General features: G+C 32.8%; 3 protein-coding genes across 4 annotated transcripts; 1 reads left to right on the forward strand and 2 right to left on the reverse strand.

The window, feature by feature from the left end:
• Positions 1 to 1,083: 1,083 nt before the first annotated feature.
• On the reverse strand, positions 1,084 to 2,655 carry LOC133285518 (uncharacterized). The gene is made up of 2 exons (XM_061482761.1): positions 2,440 to 2,655; positions 1,084 to 1,759 (listed from the first exon to the last, which is right to left on the reverse strand). The coding sequence occupies exons 1-2, from the start codon at positions 2,602 to 2,604 to the stop codon at positions 1,307 to 1,309; spliced, it is 618 nt and encodes a 205-aa protein (XP_061338745.1). The 5' UTR covers positions 2,605 to 2,655; the 3' UTR covers positions 1,084 to 1,306.
• Positions 2,656 to 3,594: 939 nt separating this feature from the next.
• Positions 3,595 to 12,832, reverse strand: LOC133285480 (calmodulin-binding transcription activator 4-like). Of its 2 annotated transcripts, XM_061482716.1 has the most exons (13): positions 12,614 to 12,832; positions 11,918 to 12,049; positions 11,665 to 11,780; positions 10,683 to 10,771; positions 10,114 to 10,159; positions 8,750 to 9,137; positions 7,744 to 7,895; positions 7,560 to 7,650; positions 7,249 to 7,466; positions 6,172 to 6,851; positions 4,615 to 5,194; positions 4,100 to 4,393; positions 3,595 to 3,905 (listed from the first exon to the last, which is right to left on the reverse strand). In XM_061482716.1, the coding sequence occupies exons 1-13, from the start codon at positions 12,621 to 12,623 to the stop codon at positions 3,816 to 3,818; spliced, it is 2,886 nt and encodes a 961-aa protein (XP_061338700.1). In that variant the 5' UTR covers positions 12,624 to 12,832; the 3' UTR covers positions 3,595 to 3,815. The 2 variants fall into 2 exon arrangements, with proteins under 2 accessions (XP_061338700.1, XP_061338699.1); XM_061482715.1 differs by having other exon boundaries at positions 7,249 to 7,650.
• Positions 12,833 to 17,762: 4,930 nt separating this feature from the next.
• On the forward strand, positions 17,763 to 17,972 carry LOC133285501 (uncharacterized). The gene has a single exon (XM_061482742.1). The coding sequence runs from the start codon at positions 17,763 to 17,765 to the stop codon at positions 17,970 to 17,972; it is 210 nt and encodes a 69-aa protein (XP_061338726.1).
• Positions 17,973 to 19,972: the final 2,000 nt, after the last annotated feature.

The raw sequence follows: 19,972 nt of genomic DNA on the forward strand, positions 1-19,972 counted from the left end.
TTTTTACAACGAAAATTTCACGTTAATCTTATTAAAATAATTTTAACTCAATTTATATCAGTTAATTTATTATGATATTATTTAATTAACAAATATTTTGTGAATTCCATGGATACTTTTAAATTTAGATAAAATTAAAAACATAATTTAAAGAGAAATTTTTTAAGTCACTTAGATTTATGATACTTAGTAAATGCATCACATAACCCACACGATTTCAAACTATCACTTCGACTCGACTCATTTTGGTTACAAAAGTTTATCGCACTCCCTTTGTTGTTTTAGCTCTCACTTCATTTTGGGATCTCAAGCTTTTTTCAGCCTGAGTTTGGTTTTTTGTAATGTGCAGTGCTTTCTTTTCTTTTAGCTAATTTCTTTTAGTTTTGATTCATGCGTTGGTCGAATAAAATTTTGATAGAAAGATCCAAAATAATTAGAGAGACTTTAAGATGTGGTGCGTTCCAAGTTCTATCTCTTTTTTGGTTATCTGATCTTCCTGCTACAATACTATCTCTTTCACTTCTCAATTTTTGTGAATTCGTTCAATTACCAAATTTGAAATTTGGCATCACTAGCACTAAGCTAGTGACCTTGAGATATGAAGAAGGCCTTTACTCTTAATCAGTTCTCATCTAAATCTACTCAATGAAATAAGGCATTTTATTTCCAAAAAAAAACACACACACACACACATATATATGGGTTCATTTAATAGTTGCATGAGAAATCTTCTTTTATGTTGTAGACACACATATGATGGGACCCGCCATTAAAAAAAAAGAAAAAAAAAATGTCACGATTTTCGATGGATGTAGGAAATAAAACTACTCTTATGTTGTATAAGAGTAATTTTTCCATATATATATATATATATATATATATATATATATATATATATATATATATATATATAATGAAAAATATGTTTCTTATGTTACATGATACAATTTGTCTCATACACACAAAAAAATGGATGGACTCACTTTTTTTTTTTCTCTCTTTTTCAAAATGGGTCTTACTCACTTTTTTGTGTGTTGCATGAGACAAATTATCTTATGGAACATGAGAAAAATCAAACTCATATATAATATATATAGCATTTAGGATACAATCTTAATGCATTATCCATGAATATGCTGAAAGACGCAACAACTATCAATACTTGTAAATGCTACAACAAGTGGGAATGAACATTACATGCAATTACCCTAAAATGTTCCTTTGAATTTTGGTGTATACAAATGACAAGGGAGAGCAGCAAGTCCATTTGCCTCCTTGACTCTTCACTACAAGAAAATGGCCAGTTTCATTGCTTTCCATTATGTAAACCTAAACTTGATATATCCATATGAGGCATCTCAGGAACCTTGAGGGAAGGAAGGGATGAAGATTCAGGTGGGTGTTCTTTGTTATCATGTTCCTGGCCATTCTTGTCAGAGACTTTTAACATCCCTTTGATCATACTTCCAAAGAATCTAAAAGGGTTGCTTAGTCCGTTTTTGACTTTCAAAATAAGAGAGACCTCTGATAATTGCCAAGCTACAGTGAGGACAATCATCACTGAAAGAAGACAATGAGTCACAAAATTCTGCCTCTTTACCTTCTTCAGCTCTTTGATTATCTCATCATCACTTTCACTTCCCCTGCATCCCCCATCCACTTTTTCGCTTCCTATTTGCTCAACAACAGAAGCTAGCAGTTCTGAAGGATTAGAAGCTTCGGATAGCTTAAGTATTTCATCTCTCTCCAACGTTTCCAACTGCCAATAATATAAATTTATCACATTCCCATAAAATGTCGTCTCTTGGTCAAGTAAGTTAGAATGTTACCAATCTCAGCCAATTAAAATATGGAATTAATACGATATAATTTTTATCTATTACACGTAAAAATTTGTGGGATATCGAGCATGCGAGGAGAAGAGAAAAAAAGAAAGAAAATATAGACCTCATACCATAAGAGAGAAACACAACATTCATAGTATATATCATGAGTTTAGCGTGTGTCATTTAAAAAGACACAAGTTGTATTGTTTTAGTGACTTACACAAAGTATGATCGATCATATTTTTTGTGTAGACCTGAAAAGTTATTTTTTATTTTACTTTACACGTAAGTGATGTGACTGAGGAGAAAGAAAAAAAATAACTTTTTAGATTTACACAAAATATGACGGGTCATATTTTGTGTAAATCACCTAAAAGTACACAATTTGTGTACTTTTAAATAATCCTTTTTTTTTTTTTTCATATATCAATATTATTAAAATAAAAGATGAAGTAAGATTGACAAACCATACAATAAAAAAAAAAAAACATCATATGTGAGGATAGAATTTGAAACACGAATAATCATATGATGTGCGGGGTAATACATATGAATATAATTGATAAGAACAGCAATAATGTGGTGTCGTGTTGTTTGGCATATAAGATGGTACCTGAGAGACAGAGAGTAGATGGGAAAGAGCGAGTTGGTATTCAGCGTCGTGGTCGCTAAGGTTATGGTTATGATGGGATTGAGATTCCTTGTCGTTGTTCCTGTTGTCGTGTATAAACTTCTGAATTGCGAGGTCGATGAGCTCAACCCTCCGATCTTGCTCCATGGCCAACAAACGTTCCTTCTCTGTTCTCACACACCGCTAGATACTCTATTATTGAATGAAAACACAAATGACACGTGGCCATTCGGTTTGTTCTAGTGACATTTTAGTGGGGTTGTTTTGGTGGGGATGATCCTTTTGGGACTCTTGATGTGTATCTTACGAATCACCAAACCCCGACACTTCAAAAATACCGACGTGTTGTATTTGACACTCTCACACACTCCGACATTTTCTGACATTTCAACACGCGTTATAGAAATTCAAAAAAGATTCAAAGGTTACGTTGCGTTGAGTTTTTTAGTTCCAACTATTAGATTTGTTGAATTACGATTACCATTTTATTGAGTTTAATATAAATATTTGGGATATCTTATATTTCTTTGAAAAATTTATGAATATTATAAGTTTAGATTCATTTTTTTGTTAAATTATTGATTATTGAATATTAAATATAATATATACTACCTAAATTAAAAATATTATTTAATATCAAAATATGTCCTCACGTATCAAAATCTAACATTTTTTTAGAATTAACGTGTCAGAATGTCATGTCGTATCGTGTCACGTGTCCTGTGTCAGTATCGGTACTACATTGTGTAGCCATTACCATGGACTCTTCATCATTTAATAATTATTTATTTAAAATATCATTGTATTGTATACACGTAAAATAATTATTTGAGTGATTGTAGTCCTTAAGTAAAAAATGCTTATCCATCATAGTTTTCTTTTGTTTTAGTCAATTTATATAGTCTAGAAGTTAATCCTTTCAATTTTAATCTTCTTATATTGATATAAAAATCTTTACGTTATTACCAATCATCTATTCACCCTTCACATTTAATGATATAGTAATACATAAATACATAAATTAATTGATAGTGTAAATTTTTCTTATCACAGATGTAAATTAATTAAACTAGCTGCTACTAGCGAGACCTAAATAGCGAAGAAAAATAGCTAAAACAAGGAAATTAAGAAAGGGAAACTTGCTACACTGAATTTGATACTCTATCCTAAGTGCAATCAAGACCATTTTGTACATTAGTAACAATTCCACCGCCATTATTACTATACAACCTACACAGATTTACAAACCAAAACCTCAAGCTTATTCCACACAACACATCTAAATACAGAGACCATATGAACAGTGAACTCATAAACTGATCAACCAAAGAGATTTAAAACTAGGAAGGCTACAGCATCTATGTCAATTGGTATAGATCATCATCATCATCTTCTATATTGGAAGCAGCCCCTAAAGGTGCTTCATCACTCGTGCTGCCAACTTCAGCCTGTAAAAGAATTGAAAAGTTATGCATTGGTCAAAACATGGGCACTCTCATCTCAAGTCAAAAACATTGCCACCTCTGCATGTTTCATTAAGTCCTGTTTTATCTTATACCTGACTCTCATAGAAAAGACAATGCATTATGGAAGCATGATACATAACAATTAGTTATAATTTGCTTTGAGCTTATTTATTTACCTTGGCTTGACGATACATCTCAAGCATGCGGCTATATTGCTGACGAGCATGGGTAGAATGGACCATGGAAAGCACCCGAGAAAAAGCCTTTTCAATTGCTACATGTACTTTCTCTTTTCTGAATACCCTGAGGAAATCTTCGTCATCACTTTCATCCAATGACTCCATCTCTTGTCGGAAACCTCGTAAACCAGCTCCTTTTCTCCGCCATCGTAGCACAACCTTGTCCAAGACTCCAACTGCCCATATTATTAGCTTATAATGTTTCCGAACCTGGTAACCCCTCACATGAGCCTGCCCAAATAAATATACACAAGCCGAGGTTAATACTAAGTTCTTGTTGATGTTTGATGTATGCATGTGCATGTCATGTCTACCTATATCATTTTTATTTTTTATTTCTCTTCTACAAACAAAATTATTTACTTTTCAAAGTATCTAGAGTGCTAATATCTACATACAAAGGTCTCAAAATTTAATTTGTCTGGTAAAACTGTGATAGTATTATCTATTACCTGTATCTTTACTACTTTTTGGCGCAATGCCAAGAATTCTTTGCGACCCTTCCAACCTCGATATTTCTTCTGAATTGATAAGGCAGCTAAGCTCCGAGAGCTAAGTTTTGACATAGGAGGAAGCAATGAAATGGTATCATCAATGCTACCTGCATTCATACCATATCCATCTAGACCAGCAGAAGCCGCGGCAGCTTCTCTCTCTCTCCGTTTTCTGAAAGAAAGTGCTCGAAAAGCAGCTTGTATCAGTGCAGCTGCCAAAGCTGCATTTCTGACAGCTCCCAAGGTATCTTTTAGTGAAACCTGATCCTCACCGGCTACAAGATTATCCTCAGAGACACTACTGACAGTTAACTCGGCTGCCAGCTCAGCGGAACCTTTAGAAATCTCACTCTTTTCCAGGGTGAGGGATGACAGATGGCTTGTTAGATCTACCTCCGAAAGATAACCTGCTAGTCCCTTGTAGCCACTGCTGGCTGCAATAGATGCAGCAGTTTTACCGGTTGGATCTTGTGCAGTTGGATCTGTTACTGCTCCAGCAAATGCACCCGAAGCTATAAGTGAAGCAACCATTTTTTCCCTATCATGGAATAAAACACTTTTATAATGGAACAGCTAATTTATAAAGGATATTGAAAGCAAGAATTTCAATTTTGATATGATCATCATTTATTATAGAATCTTGTCTAATATGGTTTGATCATGTCAGCAGCAGGAGACAAATAGAGGCCTTAGTAAGAAGAATTAATCATATGGAGGATGGCCCGATAAACACAGGTAGAGGAAAACCAAGGAAAACTATAAGAAAAACCATTAAAAAACAGCCTGATTTAAATGGTCTTTCAAAATTTTGGTTTTGACAAAACATAATGGCATTATTTAGTTAATATAGCTAATCCCATTTGGTGAGAAAAAACTTTTGTCGTTGTTGAAATAAAACTAAGAATTTGCTATGATTGGTAAGGCTTTGTTTACATGTTCAAGAATGATTGAAAGTTGCCCAATAATGTCTGAAATGCGAAGCAATCCTGTTAAATGTGGTTATCATACCCTAAATGCAGCCATCAATTTTTAACATTTGACTACCTGGCTAGGTATTGCAGACAGTCCAAACTTTGAAACAACAGAGGATTTAGACATCAGCTCAGGTGTGTATATTCTATCTTTTTTTCTTCTCTCTGTCCTACGGTCTGCATCGCTAAAAATTTAGACTTAATTTATATTTGAATCTCTGAAACATTGATACATCTTTTGAATTTTATTAGCATTTTATGTCATTTAATAGGAGAGAATAAATTTATTCCCCTTCATTTTTCCTTCTTGTTCTCATTCCTTTCATTTGTATTCCCTTCCCCCAAGGATAAAGTACAGATTTCTAAACAAAATTTATCAATCATACTTTGTTCAAAACTTTGAAGCATGGATGCTTTAACTATTGCACACCATCATCAACATCTCCAACCCCCCCCCAAAAAAAAAAAGAAAAAAGAAAAAAGAAAAAAACTAACAATAGTTGATTAATTAACATAATAGCAAGCATTTTAGAGTTTCTATTACCTTCCAAACCGTGCAGCCCAATGTAGAGCAGTCCATCCATTGATGTCACGAAAATTTATATTCACACCACAACTGAGAATGGGGTTCAAGGCCCACTCAAAACCCAACCCAGAAACCATGTGTATAATTCCCTGCTCTTTCTTGGACAAGGAACAGCCTGTCCCTTCATCTCTTTCATGGGATTTGGAAGAAAGCCAGAGCTGCAGCTTATCCTTCAGCAGCTCTTCAAGAAGCCAATCAGTAGTACCAGATGAAGTTCCGCTACCATCTAGAAGAGCCTCTATAATATGGCTCCATGAATCATCATCTGCTTTCTGTTTCTTTTGAAGATCACTTCCAGATTCTATGTTGTCATCTTTTATAGTTGAAGCAGAAACGAGCATTTGTGCAAATTGAACTAGTAATAACAATTCTTGAGGACTTCTTGCAGCTTCTGTTTCCAATGAATCACAACGAGAGCAACTATTGGTCTTGTTACGAAACTCAAATTCCCTGACTTCACTGCAGGGCTCCCGATTTCCTGAAGTAATGCACAAAGTAACCTTTCCAAGAAGATGTGATGGAGCTTCACAACAGATTACACCATCCTGAATGATCTCAGCAGGAACTTCAACATCACCAAACATACAAGCCCACGTAGATTCGAAGGGAAGACAGAGAAATGTCCCAATAATGAAGACCTATGCATAGAACTTGGGAGTTTAATATTCAAATATAGACAGCATTAACAGTATCCGTATCATATCATCCAGAAAAATAAAAAAATAAAAAAATTGGAAGGTGCCCCAAATAGTAGAGTCTTAAAAATCAAAAGCTATGTGCCTGCAAGATATTTCCCTAATTATTATACATATAACTGCACTATACCAAAATAATTTCATAGATATTTCAACCATGTTGTGTATGCATTTTATAGCTCTTCAGGAACATAGGTAAAGCTCTAAGCAGTAAGCAGTAAGCACCAATAAGATTAATCAAAAGGAATAATGTTTCCATCATTCAGAAGATGACATTCTTATACAGAGTCATAAATCATTACATGGGGCATGATAAGAGTTGGAATTGAAAGGCACAAACCTTTGTAGTCTCAGTGGCATAACAGCATTCTGGGGAGACTGCCTTAATTGTAAATTTCTGTTTCTGTGGAACAGTCAAGCTTAACGTATGCAGAGGTTCTTGAATTTGGAATGGGTCAAACAATGTTGCATAGTACTCAGAATTAATTCCTTGAGTTTCTACCAAAGAATATGGAGGAAATTTGACTTCACCAACGTCTGGAGGAAATGAGAAGACAGCTGGTGATATGGGACACAAATCAGAGGTGGAACAAATTTCATTATATGCAAAAAGAGAAATTATCAAGTTATTAAGGTTAAAGTAAGTCATACAATTTTCAGCATTATTACTATTGGAGTTTAGCCAGTGACTGTTTTCCGAGTTGGCAATCAGTCCCCTTTCTGAATATGATAGTGACTTTTCCTGTTTTAAGTATAGAAATTTTATTTTTTGGCAAATCATAAAGGAAAGAAGAACATAAACAGCATTTAATTGACAGCTGTAAATGACACTCACATTTCCAAATGCCTCGCATACATGTTGATCTGGTAACTTGCTCACGGATAAGGGCTTACATGATTCCAGCACCTCCGTCCAAGACAAAGTATTTTGATTTCCATGGGGGCAATCATGGGCAAGCAATTCATGATAATATTCACCACTGTCATCTACAGAAAATAAACTAATTTTAGAAGATTTTGCTTTCCTCTCTTTATTGTAGACATTTAATGATTATACTGCATTGGGAAAACAAACAATAAAGAATTTGTGGAATAAATTGAATCTAATCTAGAGCTGAATGCAACAGTTTGAAAATAAATAAATCAAGGTTTTAAATGGACAAATAACTAATTTACAACGAATACTTCAACAACCAATGTATTAAAACCAGAAAAAAAAATTAATTTAATTTCTCAGGCACAAGAGAAGATAAAGTGATAAACTACTATTTCATACATTACATAACCTAAGGAGTTCTCCACATTAAATATTTAGATTTTAAGACTGTTCCGCTTGGATAACATATTCTTGGTGAGATCCCTTGAGTTCCTTCTGGAGTGATTCCAGACACAAGAAACCTAATTGTGAGCAGTGGTTTAAACCTTTTTTTCTTGTTATTTAATTCACAATAAGCCTCCTACATGTCTTTTAAGAATCACATGAAACAATCAGCATATAACAATTGGGGAATTAGGTTTCACCTAGAGAAATTTTTTCATACAGAGTGGTACCACTACCAAATAAGAAGATTCATGGCTATGATAGCCTTGGAAACTTAATATAATTTTAGCTCAACAGTCATAGGAAATCGGCTGTGAGAGTGGAAGAAGCCACCAGCATTTACATAAGTAGAAGACAAACATCTTTAACTGAACACATCAAACCACAGTATAAGGTAAAAGGCCAATATAGGGATAATAGCTCAAATATTTCACTTACTTAAAGCATGTATAAATTTTACCCCAAAAAAATAAAATAAAAGATATATTAATTATCAATAGTTCAAGTTTGTCTAAATGACCTTGTCTTCCATTATATCCATCATAAGGTTGTCCACAATCATCCGGTCCAGAGAAAGCTGCAGATTTATCTTGCTTGTGAACCACCCTTTGATCTTGGTATGGGATTAAATCATTAACAATTTCATCCTCATTCAAACTTAACTGTTCCTCCAATTGGCGCAAAGCTTGTGCTTCTGTTCCATCCAAGTTATCCATTATGTTGTTACTGATGAATACATCGGAGGTAACTTCTAAGGACCCGGGACTGGAGAAATTTTGAATTGGTTCGTTTGATTCACCAAACATGGAAGTTGTCACTGGGTTCTGAGAAGTAGATGAGCTATGACTCCGACTAAACAAAGAGGAAACTGGTGATAATTGTGTGACAGGTCCAGAATTGGATTTCCCCTGCAACATGCAAGTGTAAACAGTAATGCCAAACTCAAGGGCGGGCTGCACAGATTTACTACTTGTACATTGCCAATATGATCAGATAATTGCCATTTAAAGGCACCTATAATTCAAAAGAAGAATTGAGTATATCGTCATTTAAGTTCTTATGCAATCAGAAAATAAATTAATTAGTTCCGGAAAGCAACAGTACATTCGAGATCCTAAGAATATCAACAATTTTATCTTCCATCAGTTGTCATTACATGAGAGAAAATTTAATAGTAAAACTACATAAGTAATCATAGTCCTCTAGAAAATTGCTGTCCAAAGTGAAATTGGTCTTAAAATTAGGCACTGGCATGTAATGTGTAGGTGTGGTGTCTGTGAAGTTAGAGAGCAATGTAGCTGAACACAAAGAAGAGTACATTTCCGTGGTAGGATATAAACAGAGTTTCAAGAAGTTAAGATATTGAAAATTTGCGTCTAATTCATCACAATCTAGCTCTTCTATGTTATATTATGAGCGATAGTGGAAGAATTATTTTGTAATATTCAAATGTTATAATAGGTGAACATAATACACTTTGGAAACATACATGTTTATTTATTGGAGTGTTTAGGAACAAAATTACAAGAGAGAGAAAGAGAGAGCTGAACATAAAGAAGAAATATAAACAGCTCATTGACTATTACACAAGTCATTCACTGAAAGTAAAAATTAAAAGAATGCAGAAATGTAGTATTGCATAGAAAACACTAAAGAGGATTGAAATTTCACAAGACAAGCAAAGAAATAAATTATTTAATTGAAGTTTCAAACGTGGACACTGAAAAGGGAGGAATGCTTAAAGTAACATTTCCAAAATAGGGTAAGACAGTGAGCCATGTTGCCCAAAAAGGACTACCACCCCCAGTTTTCACATTTCTAACAAGCTGCAAGTACAATTATTAAACTAGTATGTTTATCTGATATCATGTTCTGGAAACTCACCTCACTTGTTTCTCTGTAATGCACGAGAACTATATGCTCATACTCCCTGCCATAAAAAAACAGCGAATGTAAACCGAAGGTTGACTGTGTTTCAACGTCAAGATAATTTTACCATGAAAATTAATATAATATTTAGTCACCTTTAGTATGAGCCTTTCCCAAAAAGTGCATGTTTATACGTAGATTTTAAAAGATACAACATGTAGTAGTAAGCTTAATAATATGAAAGGTGTAAAGAACCTTGGGATACACCACCCCAAAAGTCACATTAGTTGCACATACAACCAATGTGGGACTATATATCTCAACACGCCCCCTCACACGAGAGTCCATTGGGCTAGAAGCGTGGATATTGCACAGGCCCAATTTTTAGTTTACCTTTTTGTGCTTTAATTTTAATTCCACTTTAAAGTGGGGGCTGTGGGGATTGAACTTATGACCTTATAGTCACTCAAGCTGGGTGGGAGTGCTCAAGGTCTTATAAACTCCACATTAGTTGCACATACAACCAATGTGGGACTATATATCTCAACAGGTTTGTAGTCAGCTAATAGTTAAAATTTACTCACGGGTCCAACATCCAATAGCTCCGCCTCTGGAAAGTACGGTTCTCCTCTCCATGTGCATAGTAACAATTTAGGATTTCAACATTTCCAACCTAATCAAGCAGATAATTGTGATCACTCAGATTGAGAAAATCAACATATAGAATTCCATCACAAAATTAATGGTGGCACAAAGGCATCAATACAGCAACAATAAGTGGATTATATTCAAAAAAATATATATTGCTCAATACCAGGAAACCTATTAAATAGAATTGGTTACATCTCAATTCTCTGTTACATCCCATCAAGAGTGCTTAATCAACAATATACTTACCATTTTTTCCAAAAGCATTTTGGAAGCTATCTATGGTGCGGAAACAGACTTGAAAATTGAAAATTCAAATCAGGATCTTTAATTTTTTTGCAAATAACTTGTTTCGACATGTTTGAGATATCTATCAAAGTTTTGAAAAAAATTTCCTAACAATTTAGTAGTGCGGTCAATTTTTCCCGCAAATATACAATTTATGGACTGCATTTTCACCACTCAGATCTACTGTAAACATTTGCAGACATTTGTATTTAAAGCAAGAAAATAAACAAAATCCGAGTAGGAACATATCATGCATACCGATATATTACATGAACAATGTCAAATTATCATTAATCAATTTCCTCCAATTAATAAAAAGGAAAACGATGAAGTAGAAGAAGCTCAAATTTGAACAGGTATGAAAACTTCAAGCTGTTAGTATTGTTCAATTACTATATGTTTCATTTCTTTTTCTGCATAATTCTTATGCGTGATGACAAAAAGAAAGGAGGATTTCGGTCTAAATTAATTTCCAACAGTGCAAATTGTATAATTTACATACAACATATAGCATGTCAAAAGGAGGCAGGTGATAGGGGCTGACATAAGCTGCAGCAAGACACATAAATATCAAATTTTCATTTTCGGGAATTCTAAAGATCATAACACCATAGATACTTTTAAACACACCTTAAGCCTTTCATGTGCTTCTCCCACAGTTTTGCCATCTTTTTTCTTCCGCCAATTATGACCATCTTTACGGAAGAAACGCATGACTCTTTTATTAAATAGAAACAAGGATCCACCTGTTAAGAAAATCAATTGCCAATGTTGTTGACAATCAGTAGTGCAAAAACCAATAAAAAAAACAAGAATCAGAAAAAAGCAGTCGTTTACTTCCTATCATCAATTATAATGAAGAGAATAAGGATGTTATTGTTACCAGTTGGCTGTTGAGGGGGCTGGTGGGTGAACTCGCACTTGTCATGATTCCGTAAAATGTAAAGCACTTCAACAGGCTTGAGCCATCTCTTCTTAGCTTCTTGGTAAAGATCATTGATATTGTATTCGAAACCTGCCATGACAATGTCAAATTAGTCCAGTAATTTACAACTCTTCCTATAATTCCTTTCTTTCTTTCTTCCTTTTTGCGGAATAATCATTTGAAATGGGGATCATGCAGAAGGTTGATGCATTGATGGTGACCACACAGTGTGACTGTTGTTGACTAAGAACTTGAAATCTCTTTTCAATCTCCTTACTACATCATATCACAAGGAAGGACAATAATTGAGTAAACTCAAGGGTCCCTTCTAAAGTAAGCTTATTCGAATTTCACACACACACAGAGAGAAAGTACAAAGTTGAAAAGGGATGGGAAAGTTAAACACAAACACACACACACACAAGCCACAAATTAAACCAATTCAAATTTCACACAAACAATAAATAACCAAAGTAAATGATGTACTTTGCCATCAATTTGATAGATAGTATAGTATATTCGTGAATCCAAACACAACATAGTTGCAATTAAGAAAACTAAGCTAATAGCTAGTAAAATTGGAAAAAGTGAGAGAGGAAGCAATTAATAATGAATATTATGTAGGAATGAGTAGGAGGAGCAGAAAAACATTACCAGGTGGCATTGTAATGGATGTTGAAAAAGGAAAGAAGAACTATAATCAGAGAAATTGTATTTCCATCCACACGCTCAGAGTCAGAACTGAAAAGTGATGAAAAAACAAGCAGAGAAAATGGAGTTTTTGATTCTGTATCAGTTTCACAAACAACAAACACAAACGGACAAACCTAAATGATCAACAACTTAAAAGAGAAGACACTCCCTCAACCCTTTTCTCAGACACTAGTGCTATTTGCTTAAGGTTTGATGACATTTCCTTTTAAACTCTTTTACACATTCAATTCAGATAATGAAAAGCTCAACAACTGTTAGAATATTCGTTTACTGTTCAACTTTTTACTTTTGTCCTTTCTTGTATTATTTTATTAGATAATATATATAATTTAATGTTTTTATTCTGTGAGAGAGGTTATACTTACTACATATTTTTCTTATTACTTGTTACTACTAAATCTTACCGTTGATTTCTGTCAATCTAACGGTTATAGTTTATGAGATCATACTTATTAATTAATTATTAATTTGTAATAAAACATACCCGTTAGATTGACGAAAATCAACAATTAAGATTTAGTAGTAACAAGTAGTAAGTATAACCTTTCTTTTATTTTCACTGCATAAAATTTTTTTCTACCTCACTTACATAAAAACAAATATTACCTATTATAAAAAAAGAAGACAAATATTACCTATTATAAAAAAAGAAGAATAAAATTTGTTGAACCCACTCATTTTTATTTGAGTGTGATAAAAAACTTTTTTCTGCAATAAAAATATAAACATATATACGATTTAACGTTACTCATGTTGCAAAAAATAAATTTTATCTTCTATGCACCTATAAAAGATGTGGGACCCATATGAGGAAAAAGAGAGAAGAGTGAGAAAGATAAAATATGAGTGTCGTACACTTTTATGTGTACACGACGATAAGTTTATTTCCTACAATTTAAAATAATAAATTCATATATATATATATATATATATGAGTCCCATTTTTCTACAGCAGTGAGAGAGAAACAACGTCTGTCTCATACACAAAAAAAGGTATCCACGAGTGTTTTTTTTTAAAAAAAATTATGTCTATGTCAGTAAAAACTATTTATGTAGCAATGACAGAAATAGTTTTGCGTATATATATATACACACACACGTGTGTGGCATGTTCTTTTTATATCATTGTAAGACTAATAAGTCTTATATCACATTTCAATTGTTGATGGATAAAAATCATTAGTTGGTATTTGTTGTGTAATGGTTGGTATTTGTTGTGTAGTTAATAATTAATTAATATTAATTAATTTATATGGCTTCCTGAATTATATATATAGGGCATGCTAGAGAGTGATATAATAACCTATCTCATGTTAAAAATATGATCATTTTGCTTAAATGATATAAAGTTGTATTTTTTTAAATGAACTTTTTAGGAAATACATTTTTTCCTTTCAAGGGAGAAAATTTTTCTCATGTTAGTGACTCATAGCATAAGTGAATTCCACCTTGAAATTTTTTTTTTCCACTATTTTGTGGACCCCACTTATATTATGAGTCACTAACATGAGAAAAAAAAATTTCATTTAAAAGGAGAAAATGTTTTTCCATTTTTTTAACTAGATAATAATAAATTTCTTTAAAAAAATTGTAACAAAATAATAGAATTTCATGTAAATACATAGATTCATAGCGTTTTTTTTTAAGGCGTATTATACTAATATAATTATGTCGCGGGAAATTTCGGTACTCCGATTAGGACGAACCAATCGCAGTTTCAAGATTTCAAGTGGGACTGTGTGAACAAATATTTATGTGTGTGTACGCGACTGGGTGGGATGGCGACGTGAACTCGTGAAGTGGTGTGTACAATAAATGGAATTAGATGGTTTTTATTTTATTTTTGATAAGTGATACAACAATCTTCACCATTACTGAAAATATTTTGCTAGGTGGGAACGTGAGAAGTTGGAAGTGTGTTACAAACTTACTTGCTTGTCGTTGCCTTGATGTTTGAGTTGACACTGACTTCAACACCATTCATTGTGTTTCTCACATGCAAATGCAGGGCCATATGCTTGTAAAATGATGATGAATGTTTTCTATGTATCCAATAGTCAAGATTCGAGACTCAGAATCCCAACTTGATAAAAAAGATGACAATAAAATATCCACATTTTTCTTCTTCTTTTTTCCCTATTGGATATTCAATTTATTCACACCAACTCTATGGTTATCCACTTGTTTTTCCTTTGATCCTTTATTTACCTGTCTGCCAGTCACAATGTGAGATTGTAATAGAATACCTACAACAACTCAAAAAAATAAAAAATAAAAATACAACTTGCTCATTGCAATTATGTCCCACACAGAATACGATCCTTTATAAGACTAGGTGAACAGCAACAGACAAAGTGGGTGACTTTGACGAAGATGGCAATATTTTATTTACAAAATCAAGTCAACTCTTATGCTTGAGAGGGATTAAAAATTAAGAAGCAAAAGAACGTGTGTTCAGAAATCTACAGGTGATTAGAGATCATCCAGTTTATGAAAGTGAATGAACTTATTGAGAGTTCAAAAGGTTGTATTCATTCATCTTTTCTCACATTACAAGAACATGCCTCTTCACATATAACTGAAATATATAATGATAAAACTGCTAGGACGAATCTAGTGACGAGGATTTGGATAGTTTGTATTAAGTTATATGTTCAATTTTCATCATTGTATAATATATATATATATATATATATATATATATATATATATATATATATATATATATATATATAAATATATATATATAGATAAAATCATTTCTATAGTCGTTTTACATACAACAACAACAACATGTAAATGGTTATGATTCTCCATATTTAATGTTTTCATCTTTTGTATGGTTATGATTTTCTATATTTAATATTTTCATGTATATATATATATATATATGGCATGTGTTTGACTGTTGCACGTAATATATATATATATATATATATATATATATAATGATAACAGTTAAGGGAATTGTGAACATCAATAGCAAATAAGGCACCTCTTAGGGATGATACGGAACAAGTTAGATTTATATAAGATAATTAGGAAATAGGTGCCTATGGAGAATCAAGCATCATCATTCAATATAAGAAGCAACAAGTAAGGGGCAACAAAAATTAAAGGAAAATATACTTGCACATTTGTCTTGAATTTCAAGATTAATTAAGCATGTGAATCAAGAATTATTCTAGCATAACCGGTGTGTGACTAGCTTGTGTTGCATGGATTTTTTTAATATGCACCCGGTACATAATATTTTGAGTGCTCCTTTTCTCAAAAAATAAAAGTCTTTTTCATTTTTATCCTTATTTTTTTTTACATTTCTTCTCAATCCTTTTTTTCTTCCCATTTTTAGATAAGGCTCACCAAGTTCAGGATCACCAAAAATGAGCTCGTGTTGCACAGCTAAAACGTGGTCAACGAATTGGGCGTAGTCTATCCCGCACAGCCCATGATTGGTTGACATTTTGATAGCCCACTTTGTCGGCCCCACCAAAGTATGTAGATTGCTAATTTGTGCTCTTTGTATTCCGTTACAGTTAAAGGTTCATATGACTGTTAGGCCCATAACTTGGGCTCTTTGACCGATGGGGTTTTTTGTGATGTTAATTTATGAATTTGGTATTTGGTCGAAGGTATTTACGAATTGGGGTCATTTAGTGACGCGAGGGGGACCCAGCGTCACTGAGTGCCGCTACCATCCCCTCGCGTCACTCTCATTTTTTTTTATTTTTTTTTACTTTTTTCTATTGAGTGCCGCCCCCCTCCCCTGGGGCATTCACAGAATTGTGCCAAGTGGCACAATCTGGTTACTCCTATTACTGTAAAACTTCGGAAGGCCATAACTTTTGACTCGGGTATCCAAATCAGATGATTTTTTTTTTGATTTCACATAACTTTTCGAGATCTACGCAATGACATCTCATTTGACATATTTTATCTTCCATTAATCTGTAAAAAAGTGTAATTAGTGTTGCACATTTGAACTATATTAATGGAAGATAAAATATGTCAAATGAGATGTCATTGCGTAGATCTCGGAAAGTTATGTGAAATAAAAAAAAAAATCATCTGATTTGGATACCCGAGTCAAAAGTTATGGCCTTCTGAAGTTTTACGGTAATAGGAGTAACCAGATTGTGCCACTTGGCACAATTCTGTGAGTGCCTCAGGGGAGGGGGGGCGGCACTCAATAGAAAAAATTAAAAATAAAAATAAAAAAGTGAGAGTGACGGGAGGGGATGGTAGCGGCACTCAGTGACGCTGGGTCCCCCTCGCGTCACTAAATGACCCTCGTTCGTAAATATCTTTAACGCAATACCAAATTGATAAATTAACGAAATTAAAACCCCTAATAGGTGAAAGAGCCCCATAACTTGCGTCTTTTGTTATTTGGGCTTAGCCCCCCTTTTTCTACATAAAAAAATTTATTATATTTACAAATAAATTGTTTTATACCTTACAAATATGTGCACACTATGAAAAGTATTTGTTCATCTTGTAATATAAAACTTTTTACTTTCTAATAATTTAAAACATTGTATAATAACATTAAAATAAAGAATCAGTTACACATATCAAGGTTGAAAATCGTTTTTATGATATTAAATTTAAGTAATCTCATATAAAAAAAACACTTAGATAAGTTTACAAAAAATTAAGTAACTCTACAAACAATTTTTTTTTTTTTAATTTGTATTTCATTAATATGGTTGAAAAAGCAATATATATCGAAGCATTACTTATAATATTAAAGCTAAACATAGGTGGCTATAATTCCTTGCTTCAAGATGACATAATGCAGGGTGGAAGGTAATTAAAACAGAGAGTTGTTACAATGAACATGTGAAGCAAGTTATTCTTAATCCAAATCGAAGTCCAATCTCAATGACAAGCACCACGTGCACAGTGGCAGTGAATCCCAAGTAGCTTAATCACCTAAGCTTCCACCCACACCTACATGCACAATACACACACATATATATATATATATATATGTTATCATTCGTTGCTGTGCAGAACCAAACTCTCTGCGTTCAAGTTGCACTTATATATCAATATATACATACATTAGGTAGCTCAAGTTAGAAGAATGTTAAACTGGGGTCCAGTGGTAGTGGCAGTGGTGCTGTTCGTGCTATTAACGCCGGGGCTACTATTTCAGGTACCTGGACGTTCAAGGTGCTTGGAGTTTGGTAACTTCCAGACAAGTGGTGCTGCCATACTCGTTCACTCCCTCCTCTATTTTGGTCTCATCTGTGTATTCTTGCTTGCCATTAAGGTCCACTTTTACATGGGCTAGGATTCATGCCCGCCAAATCGAACAAATTTTTAGTGCAATTGCTACTCATTGCAGAGGCGTGGTATTATAATTATGTATTTTTAGAAATATATACTTTATAATATTAAAATTATTTTTTATTACGTTAGTCGATAAAAAAATATTTCTCAAGAGAGAACAAAAATAAACTTTAATATTATAAGAGATATATTATTCTACTTATTATTTTTTCTGTCTACTTTTGTCTGTCACTTTCCAATACCGTTTCATCAGAATCTTAACTAACATTTATCTTTCTCTCTCTTCTTGAGATTCTGATATAACGGTAGTGGAGAATAATAGGCAAAGATAGACAAAAAAATAGTAAGTAGAATAATCTATATCATATTATAATTATATATTTCTTAAAGTACATAGTTATAATAACACCGTTGCACTAAAAATTTGTTGCGCAAAATCAATATGACATGACAATGACATCATTTTTCATTTCGGTATAGAATTTATTCATGTTTATGTTTGCTATGTTCCCTTTCTTGTTATTGCAAGTACTTACCAATGGGTGAAGTCGAGTCTTTGTATTCTTATTTTTTTTTTATCTTTATTATTTAATTTTTATTGGTACTATAGTTCGGTCTGTTCATGTGTGATGTGCCTCTACGCTCTTTAACATATATTATTAAGAAATGTATCTTTTTGCTCAGAAATTGAGTTCAGAGCTGTTCTATATCATTTACGTGCTTTCGGTTTCATGTAGAATATTTTCGTTTTGGATTATATATAGTAGAGGGAGTAATGATTAACTTAAAATAGAAGCATTCGAATCAATTCACGGCCTGAAATCTTTCGGAAGAATGTTTGGGAACTTTCCTTTCTCGTCTATTTCCATGTGCTTGGGACTTGAGAGTTTTGATTATGGCTTGAAACCAGAGCCTCTAACTCATGGTTTAGAACTTCTCCAAACGTGATTTTTGTTTTTTATACACACACACACACACACACAAAGTTTACTTATTTTTGATTAAATGTAATTTTATTTCTAAACGCATGTTAGGATAAAAACAAATATACATTTTTATTACCAACTTAGTTTCAAAGTAATTAAAAGTTTCCAAATATAAATTATTTCACTATATTTTTTTAATTAAAATTGATAATGGTAAAAGCCATGAATATGGTGTAATTCTTCACCCAGGGCGCTTGAGATTATGGCAGATCCCTTACAAGTGGGCCACCATTCACTAACGATGGGAGAGGTGTAATCTTCGAATTAGTTTTTTTTGGATAATCATATTTTTTTTTGGGTAATTGTAATGTTCGAATTATAGTACAAAGCAAGTTCAATACTAATTTATTTTCCCTAATCTGCTATTTATACTGGGTTTAGTATAACTTTACCTCACACATTGCGGGATATAACTTCATTTCTAGCTTAAAAGAAAAACATTAAATCCATTTTATATTAGGGGTGTGCTAAAAAAAACTAACTGTATTTAAGATAACTAATTTTTAAAAATCAATTCATAATCGAATTAGTTTTTAAAGAACCAATTCAAATACTGAACCAAATCAAATCAGTTTCAAATTGAATGAAACCGTTTTATTATTTTATTTCTTTAATTTTTTTATTTTTTATTTTATTATATTTTCAAAAACCGAACCATTTAAATTAATTCAATTTCGTTGTTCAAAATATTCAGTTGAATTCCATCTTTGCACATTCCTCATTCAAATCATGCTCCCTTTGCAACACACAGGATTATATAAGCCATGTTACATATTCCCAAAGGATCGCGTAAGCCATGGAAAAATCTGGTTGATTGGCTCCTTGGAAATTGGGAACGGAAAACATTGGGCATGATTAAATTTTGTTTTCAAAAATAGTTTTTAGATTTTCAGAATAAAAAAACATATTTGATAAGATCTATTTTATAAAAATAATTCTAAGAATTATAATTATTTTCTAATTTTTAGAATTAAATTTAGATAACATATCTGAGTGTTTTTTATTTTATATTTTT

This window comes from Gastrolobium bilobum, unplaced genomic scaffold (assembly GCF_033153095.1).
Source record: "Gastrolobium bilobum isolate Gb01-03AN ecotype WA unplaced genomic scaffold, APGP_CSIRO_Gbil_v1 utg32472, whole genome shotgun sequence".
Taxonomy (NCBI): domain Eukaryota; kingdom Viridiplantae; phylum Streptophyta; class Magnoliopsida; order Fabales; family Fabaceae; genus Gastrolobium; species Gastrolobium bilobum.

Excerpts from the sequence above, each read along its gene's own strand:
- LOC133285518 (XM_061482761.1), bottom strand. The coding sequence starts at position 2,604 with ATGGAGCAAGATCGGAGGGTTGAGCTCATCGACCTCGCAATTCAGAAG. Across the intron at positions 1,760-2,439 it reads ATCTACTCTCTGTCTCTCAG|TTGGAAACGTTGGAGAGAGA; the intron begins GTACCATCTTAT and ends TATTATTGGCAG.
- LOC133285480 (XM_061482715.1), bottom strand. Across the intron at positions 11,781-11,917 it reads GCCCCCTCAACAGCCAACTG|GTGGATCCTTGTTTCTATTT; the intron begins GTAACAATAACA and ends TTTTCTTAACAG. Across the intron at positions 9,138-10,113 it reads ATTACAGAGAAACAAGTGAG|GGGAAATCCAATTCTGGACC; the intron begins GTGAGTTTCCAG and ends TGCATGTTGCAG.
- LOC133285501 (XM_061482742.1), top strand. The coding sequence starts at position 17,763 with ATGTTAAACTGGGGTCCAGTGGTAGTGGCAGTGGTGCTGTTCGTGCTA.